The following is a 9,383-nucleotide window of genomic DNA, read 5'->3' on the forward strand; positions in this document are numbered from 1 at the left end:
GATGTATTCCATCGCCGATCGCGCGCCATCTGTCTTGTCTAGGGTTTGGTATACAACCCGGGGCCATTCAGTCCACGGGATAACCACGAACCCGAACATCGTGTGTCTCTATCTCCCTAGGATTGGGGGGCCACGTCGAGCCTCGTTCCGGCGGTTACTGTTTCTGACACTCGTTTAATGCCGGGGACTAAATGATTCCAAATGTGGAGAAAAACCGCGAGTTTGCTACCCTTCGTTCAGAGGAGGGGAAAAGGCATTGAGTCATGAGTTTTCCATTTCAACCTCGGAGGGCCCCAAGGCTCGAAAAACTCCCGGTTTTACTGAGCATCAAACGACCCGAAGGATAACTCCAACTTAAAAAGGGGGAAAGCCAATTTTTGGGAGCCTTAATTACCGGGCGAGCAATTTCATGCCACCGGAAGCGATTTTTATTTCGATTGCATTTCGTCACTCCCTCACGCCGAGAAGTCGGGAAATAGGGACGCTCCCGAGAGGCAAAGAAAAACGGGGAAAGTTGTGGATGCAGTCGTGGAAATCATCTCCAATTTATGCTTTTCCGAAAAAGGCTGCAGGGTGCTCTGGTACGCAAGGGTCGTAATTGGATGGAAAGAATCTCCTGTGCAGGTTCCTGTGCAGAAGAAGTCCTCAATATTTTCTCCTACCGTCGGGGACACTTGGAAATCTATGATCAATGCGAAGAGTGAATTGCTAATACGCGTGTATTCCGGAGTACGATTTGAAGCTCGACTGCAAGACCGACTTTCATATACGATGGGAATTTATTATACAGCCCAATCAAACGCTCCCTTTAAAGTTGTATTCTGCTGGAAGCCTTTCGAATGTCTCCTCGACGGAGGAAAGTGAAGATAAATTTCACTTTCTTTACTAGCTTTCCCAGCCCAGACAGTGGAACATGGAAAGGGCCAAGAATACGTCAGGAAGACTAATGTTATGCAATCTGTGAATTGTTTAAGTCTACTTTTAAAAGCGAGGGGAAAGGATTTTGACGGCTGTTTTCGTCATCAATTGGATTCAAATAACATTACTCTGAATGCAACGCTGCTCGTTGTTTTCAATTTGAATTTCAAATGTTCGCATTTCGGTGACAGTAATCTGTGAATTAATCATTCAAAAACAACGTTAAAAAGGGAATAACATGAGATAGTCACCTGTATGAGCTCCTGGATGCTGTCACACTGCTCCAACACTACTGCATCCGAGTTGGACGACAGCGACCCACCTTTGGCCATCTCCTCGCTGGTGACGGCGGCCAGCAGAGTCGCCCCGTTCGAGTCGGGCGGCGTTGCCGGACTCAGGAATCCACTATCGGCGTCGCTGTGGTTCGACAGGGGACGCTCACGTTTCCGCAGCCGATTGAACAGGGGCGTCGAGTCGAGCGAACCGTTCCGATGCTGCTGATGACCGTTGGACGTAACAACGGCCGGTGGTGGTTGCGTCTTACTTATCGCTCCCGTTGCCGACGCCCGGTGATGATGGTGCTGGTTCGCACTACTTCCTCCGGTCGGGAGCTGGGGTAACGAGAAGCTGGACTTGAGCGGATCCAACGCAAACGTACTCCGCAGCAGGGGAAGTAAATTGGACACCTTTCCTCCCGAACCACTTCCGGGAGTTCCGGGGCTTTCGGATTTAATTTTTGTCACTCTCTGCTGAGGCGGCTTCTCTTCCTCGCCGCTCAGGGACGGTGGCGAGGGCGAAGTGTTGTTGATTGCCTTCGGTGTCCCCTGGGTTTGCAGCGTGCCGGAGTTGCTACAACTGGCGACGGTGCCCTCCGTGCCGCAAGTAAAGGTGTTTTGTCGCATAAGGGATCGGCCTTCGTTCTGTAAGCTGGAAGAGGCGGCGGGCGGTGAAACGTTGGCCGACGAGGAAGACGATGATGATTCATCACATTTTCGGAGCTGCTTCATCGCCTGCTGGTGCTGCTGCTGAAGACGATGCTGGAGGAGGGGAGAGTTTGGCACCGACATTGATTGCTGCTGATGAACCCGCTCAAGGCGGGAAACGGCGGAACTGGCTTTCAACACCACGCCGTAGTAGACCGAGGGTGAGGGAGGTGATTGCCGCATCGTCGTCCTACTTCCTGTCGCATCTCCGCCACATGCCGCCCCGTTGCTTTCGTCCTCCTCCAACTCGCCTTCACCTTCCTCCTGTCCTTCGTCGGGGATCGAACCCGATATGGACTTTGGCACAGCCAACACCTTCAGATTTTCCATCAGTCGATTCCGGAACCCGTAGTCGCTCTCGTCGGTCGACTCCAGGTTCGACGAGGGCGTCTCAATCACCGAGTTGAACATGGACGGGTAGTCCGGGCTCGAGCCACTCGTCGAGCTGGAGGAGGACGAGCCGGTGCGTGTTTTGTTGAAAATCTCATCGATCTTCTCCTCCACCCGCTCCAGCGACAGCCGGTTCTTCACCTCGATCTCGAGCGACTCCGGCTCGATGGTGAAGTAGTTGTCCGAGTCCCGATCGACCACGGCGTCGTAGATGAGATGATCCTGGTACAGGACCTGATCCGCCAGCTCGACCGATTCCGGGATGGCGCGCATTTTGTGTTCCTTCTCGTTGAAGAAATCCACCGACGGATCGAACAGGCAGTAGTTCTCGAGATGCGGCACCGTGCCCTTCTTCTGTCGCACCGGGATGTTCTTGAACAGTGACGAACTGAACTCCGGCTTGGCCAGAATGTCGTCGGGGGACGGTTGCCGTGGTTTCTCTCCACCGGAAGCGACCGCCGTCGGTTGGGGAAGGGCTGGAAGGTCTCCTGTGCCCTTGGAAGACATAACACGACCTGACGCTTTCGGTGACGGTGGTAACGTCACGTAATTATTGGTATTTTTTATCCTCTCCTGACCGATACCGTGGGACGATATCAGCTTACCCAAACCGAAGCCCTTCAGCTTCGAACGCACCACCGCACTAACATCCTCGCCTTTCGTGGGTTCCACCGGGACAATCTGCTGCTGCTCGTCAGAGATTTGTTTCGGCTCGGAGCGCCTCACTGTCGTTCCAACATTCGGGGAAGCCGGAGCTGGAGGTGGTTCGCGGTAAGGGGGTGCCGGTAGGGGATAATCACGGTACAGTTCTTTGTACTCCACCGTCGACGAACCTTCGGCCAGTAGTTGCTGTTGCGGCGATTGTTGAACTTGTCGAGTGCGTAGAATCGTTTTGACAGCGCTTGTACGAACGTTTCCTCCCGGGGCCACGCTTGTTGCCGAGACGTTCATCGAAAGACTCGGGATGAAGGAAACCTTCTTCGGTGCACGTGCCCCCACCGAACCACCACCCGTATCAGTTGCACCTCCTGATGGTGGTGATGACACTTTCTTCTCCCTCGAACCACCACCACCTGCGGCACTACTCTTCATGGTGGTGCTACTTTTCGGATCAACTTTTCCTGAGGAAGTTCGTTGTAAAACGCTCGGTGGCTTCAGCTTGGATTTCAACCTCGAATCGTCCAACCTGGAAGTCGCCTTAGAAGCGCCGAACTTTGATTCACTTAACGTTTTCCTTCGGTCCACAGCCGTATTGGGACCATCGCCACCGACCGGTGGAGATTTGATTGCCGATTGGAGGACAGAGGATTTCTTCGAACCCTCCTTACCGGTGCCATTTTCACATTCTTCCCCCCGACCGACATCGTTCCCGTCTTGCACCACCGGTGGGTTGGAAATTTCCACCCCACTCTCCGTCGGTGAGGGTGTTTTTTCCTTCGGTTCCAACGAATTCGGCCTCCGTTTGACCGTGCCCGTGTTGCCGCTGGACTCCGACGAGTGCGACGACTCCCACGGGACACCCGAACAAGCCTCGCCGGAAGTGGTGAGCGTTGTCGGCGGTGGTGGAATCCTACCGTCTCCGTTCGCTATCATCTGGCCAGCGTCCGTTTCTCCGCTCGATCACACATACACATTTCCACAGCGAAGGAGATAGGTTTGCCCCAGCAACCCTCCGCTTTTGAACACTACCCGACCGGCTTTAGGCAATCACTTTCTTTTTCAACTCGAGATACTATTTTTCTATCGGTAACGGAACTTGGAAATATCTGAGAAAATATTACAAACCCTTCCTTGATGGTTGTTCCATCCAATTCACACTAATAAGAGTCGACCGATTTGAAGGTTTATTTTGCGTTTCCTTTCCTTTCGATTTAAAAAAGCTAGATTCAATGCGACTTCATACCAGAGCGATCCTATAGGATTTCATTTTTTCAACCACGTCAAAAGCCAAAGGATTTTCAGTATGTCCAACTGGAAGCACTTTTTCCCTCAAGCCACACTCCAGCCTTTGATGTTGACCTCACGTGAACAAATCTTGTGAAAACATTTTCCCTTACAAGACCATCTAAGACTACCAGAAAATGGTGGATCCCATCCCTTGCTCCTTCAATATCCCAATTCGCTTGTAGTCAAATCGGTCATTTGATTGCTCGGCTTTACTTTGCTCGGTTGAATATTAAATAGGGACGTCTTTGTGCTTCTTTCCTTCCGATGATGTTCGGCTCCATCCCAAAACCTAAGCAATAGAAAAACGGACGTGGACCGAAAAACGGAAAGGAAAAACCAACCCATTTCAAGACAAGACATTTAACGTTTATCGCTACAGATTATCCAATCGATTCCCGGTGTTCTCTTTTTGTTTCGCTCGGGGAAGTGCCTTTCCGTACGATTCCGTATGCTTTCTTGGCTCTTCATTTCAAGATAAACTCCGTATTTTTCAACCAAAACTCCCAGAGCGAAGGGAGAACGAATTTCAAATTCCAAAGATCAAGGACCATTGACTGGAATTGGATTCGGTTAGATTGCGATGCGGGTTTTCCGCCGGTCGAGCATAATTGAGACGGAAGGCGCTGATGCAATGTTGCCTTTTTTATGGTATGGACGTGGTATTTGTCGCGAAGATAAGCGACAATGGCTGTGTGGAAAAGTGGGAGAATTGGTAATGAAAGACGCCTTCCGGAAGATGGGAGACATTTTTAAATGCAATGTTGTGGAAAATTCCGTTTTATCATAGTAACCAAAGATAAAACAAACGATGTATTTGGAATAGAGAAAAGGTGCGTTTAGCAATACAATACACCTAGAAAACATTTCTCTACAAATTACCAATACCTCACATAATTGAAGTAATTAATCCAGCTTTACTGTTCCATGTGGTTAGTTTTCTCCAAAGTGTCTACAAATTTGATGCGGTACCAGTTAATTACTTAATCTCTCATCCCATTTGAGGAAACTTCTACTACCTCTTCATTGACCGATGGCAAATATTTGCATCCTAGCGAAGGGCAACCATGAATCTCATCTGTGCGGCTGAAAAGCATCAGGTTCCTTGTTCTAAACCACTCCATCAATCGCTGCACGTCTGGGACTCCGAAGTGCGGGGGCTTCTTAAATAACGTACTGCCGGCACAGAACTTCCATCCGTTGCACCACAATAAATCAAGTGTTACCGGGGGGAACTCGCAGCGGAAGGTTATCTATACCGTTCAGGCTGTAGAGCACTCATCGTTCTAGTAAATTGAAAGAAAATCCTTTCCTCGTAGCAAACAGAGTGCCATGAAAATCTTCAACCAAGGAAGATATGGTAAAGTACGTTCAAATTCATACGTTACCGACATGACTACATATTTTAATTCCTTTTAAATGTCTTATGCAATTAGAGTCCCCGTACCGGTATGTGACGTATACGTCCAACTCCTGCGCCTTAAAAGCACTCCAAGGCAGTAGTACTTCCTTTGAAGAGGGGTGAAAGTGAACGTTTTGCGAAGACCAGGGCCCGATAATAGGTCTACCGCCTCGCGAAGAATCCTTTCCCATCCATTCGGAAGGCAATGAACCCGGCAAGATATGGCTCCAAAAAGTGGAAGGGACCTTTATCAACCAGACGACGCGAGCACACGATCCAAAAAGGTTATGTTTGTTTGCGGTGGAAGTTTGCGGAGGACGAGCGAGGTTTTGTATCACACGAGCACAACGCGATATCCTGCAGAATCGGAGGATGAGACCTTTGGGGACCAGAGGACATTATACACTTTTCGGTCCGTTATCTTTACCTTCTTGCGGTGTCTTGCAGGGACACTTGTGTTGTGGGTGTTGCCGAGTGCCGCGACCCGCAACCCGAGATAATTCGCCAAACACCGCTTCGCGTAAGAGAGTACGAGCAATTCGCACCGTTAGAATTTACACATGGCACATAAATAAACTTTTGTGGCGGGTTTGTTGTTGTGTACTTGGAAACCGCACCTCTCGAAAGTCCCCGTGGGATTCGTCCCTTAGTATTCGCGAGTGACCCTTTCCGCTGACAACCCAAACAGACCAAATGCTAAGCCGACCTTTAGTTCGAGAAGCCGCCAAAAACCTTTCCGGCCCAGGAGAGAACAACGTGCATGGAAAACAAAAACGGATAATCCGTCTTAGGACATTTAAAGTAATTTGTACGTACAGCATTCCATGTATTAATGCCATTGGAGTGTGAGAGTAAGGAGGAAAAAGGATTATAGCCCTCCGAACGCACACTTACCGTAGTACCATGTTGAAGGTGTTTCCTTTCCTTCGCATTCCTTTCAGGATATGTTTTCCCTTCGTCGGTTGTAATTAATACGATAGACAAAGACGCGCGATGGTTCTTTGTGCTCCGGGGGGTGGTAAAATTGATTTAATTACCGGAGAAGGTTTACATTACACGCCGAACAAGAGGTTTCCTTCGGAGCAACGAGGTTTTCTTACCTTTTCCACCCGTCAATTTACGCGTGTCGGTGGTGCCAAACGAGTGCAGGAAAGCATATTCCGATGATGAAAAGCACTCATGAATCATGGATAAAGTACTTGAGTTAATTGCAAAAACTCCTTCCCTCGTGGGAGTCCTTCGCTAGTCCTTGTGCCACCTATCATCGGCACCTTTCCGGTTTGAAGAAAAGTTCATTCCATCACCGAGAAAACACCACGAGTGGGGAAGCAGGAAAACAAACGCCGTTTCCCCAACTGTTGGTGTTAGTGAAGCGTTTTTCACGTGCTTACGCATCTTCTCGTCCTTCCTCACAGGCATGGTACGCATCCGGACCCCAACTGCTCCAGAGGCATAATTTTTGCCATTCCACCATTTCTCTGCCCTACCGACCTAGCATAGGACCATCGTCATCTATTCGCATTGGCCGGAAATGAAAATTTATGAAAACACAACGAAGCAAGACGTCGAGCCGAGCCTCGAACCACAATACCGGAGGCAAATAAACTTCAATTTGACCAACGTTCGTTCTCTCTCTCGGTCTGCAAGGCGTACATTTTTGTGTTTCCTCCCAAACAAGGCCCTTTCAAGTTGGACCGCGCGTTTGGCGAATGTGTTTACCATGCAAATATTCTTACTGCCAGCGTTCTTTTCTTTGTCTGTTCGGGGAAAAAGGTTTTCACACTTTTAGAAACCCCCACGCGCTCCCGCATTAGTGTTCGTCGATGTCGGTGTGCGTGGTTTTCGAGCGTCGTTTGTAGACTCATAAAACAAAGGCCCGACTTCAAGCGGTATCCCCGGCAACTTCGCCATTAGCTCCCTGCAGACCATATGTTTTCCCTCGGCACAATGGCAGCCAGGATACAACATTGGTTTGGAAAACCACATTTGGACCCACACACACACACTCACCCACTGTCGATAGCCCGGAGTTGCCGGAGAAAAAAAGTTCCCAAAAGGAAGAAAAGTAATATGAATACGTTACTCGCTTCCCGGGGGCAGACCGGGCGAGTCCTGTTCGAGGGTTGGAGACCTGATTTGGCCGCCGAGTTTTACCGCACCGCAATGCGTTTGTTTTGAGGTTTAAATGGAGACTTGTTTCACTACGCCCGTTTTCCCCTAAATGGACGTACATCGTACATAAAGTCGACGTCGTCGTCGTCGTCGGGCCATGAAATGTTCCATGCAGTGCTAGAATGATATTCCGAGACATTCATTTCTGGAAAATATGCAAAAAGTTCGCTGTCAGAACCTGGAAACTGTTCGGGGCAACACACACATGGACGGCCGCTGGTCTTGACAAAGGTTGACTTTGAGTTCGAACGGAACTGGGTACAAATTTACAACAAAAGGATGAACTCCAGGGACATAGGTATGTTTGGGAAATTTCATATTCAATGTGAAAAGTTAGAGACAAATTATGCGAAAATCCAAGCGTTGGTCTCGTAGTTTAATCATGAATAATTTCCTGTAATGGACTGTGTTAGAGTTACCAAAACTTTGGCGCTGAATAACATTCTAATAACGACACATTTATGCGTTTGAACTTTCAATACCAGTAATATCTGACCATGTTTACCTTCAAATAATTGAAAAAGTACCAAATACTAGTTTATTTTAAAGGGTTTGATGAAGACATCAAATCAATAAGATTGAGTGGAAATCATGAGAAGACTAATATACACCACTCAAACTTCCCATTTAGTTCAGATTAGGTAGAGGCAACTAGCATAACTCTCCCCTTCGAGCTCCAATTCGAGTGGCGATTCAATGTCCAGCAATTCTTTTGAAGGAACCAAGAATCAACACTAGAGACATACTCCAGGACAACCGGGCTAACGTATTTGATCCCATTGTACTTAGTTCTCCACTCTGTGGTCCAGTGGAAAGCACTCGTCAAAAATCCGGGGAGGTGACATTTTATTTTTTGTCCAACCAACCATCATTCACCTTTGGCTACCCGAAACTCAACCGCTCTTAATGTCACCGTTCCTCTTGATCCCTGGCCCTTTGGTGAGCTGAACACAGTGGAGGCAGGACTTACCGCCGGAAATGGGATCAGTGCCGGGCGAGTGATTTATTAATTGTATTAAATGACAAATGGAGCCAACCGGAGTCGTGATTTTTTTCTCTCCCGGTTCTCCTCGGCGCCATCAGCTACTTCTACCCTACATACATTTGGATTTCGTCCTCTTTCCCGAAGGAGGGACACACACTCGCACTCGGAGCTCGTTGCAGACGGCATAGGATATAGATATGAATCGTTATGATCTCCATAATTGAGAGAATGTCCCCCCTGTTGCACGAGGGGGTAATGGTCAGGAAAGGACATCTGGATGTATGGAGGGTCATTTTTTGTCGCCCTTCATTCATGTCGTCTGGCTCCGGCCGAATCGATCCGTTCCCGGCGAGCAATGAATCTCTACTCTCTACGCCTCAGTGCTCCCAGTTCCCCAAATCGCTTGGTTTTCGATGTAACGATTCCATGGATTACGACATCGAACGGTTGTCCGCCCCGGTTTCGGGTGTCTGAGTGTCCTGTTGAATTTCGTTCGAGGGTGGTCCCTTTCAAAATCTGAACTACGTGCATTTTGATTCCGTTTGTAATAGTGGGAGAGTGTTCTTTTTCCTCTCTTTTCACTGCACTT

At 48.7% G+C, this 9,383-nt stretch overlaps 1 protein-coding gene across 1 annotated transcript in view; it reads right to left on the minus strand.

Annotated features, from left to right (window-relative positions):
* LOC131267472 (protein sickie) overlaps positions 1–3,884 on the minus strand; it is a 191,452-nt gene extending 187,568 nt beyond the window's left edge. Inside the window, exon 1 of the mRNA XM_058270359.1 lies at positions 1,170–3,884. Within this exon, the coding sequence (XP_058126342.1) occupies positions 1,170–3,884 (2,715 nt within the window). The remainder of the gene's footprint in view (positions 1–1,169) is intronic.
* Positions 3,885–9,383: the final 5,499 nt, after the last annotated feature.

The sequence above is a fragment of the Anopheles coustani genome, chromosome 2 (assembly GCF_943734705.1).
Source record: "Anopheles coustani chromosome 2, idAnoCousDA_361_x.2, whole genome shotgun sequence".
Lineage (NCBI taxonomy): Eukaryota > Metazoa > Arthropoda > Insecta > Diptera > Culicidae > Anopheles > Anopheles coustani.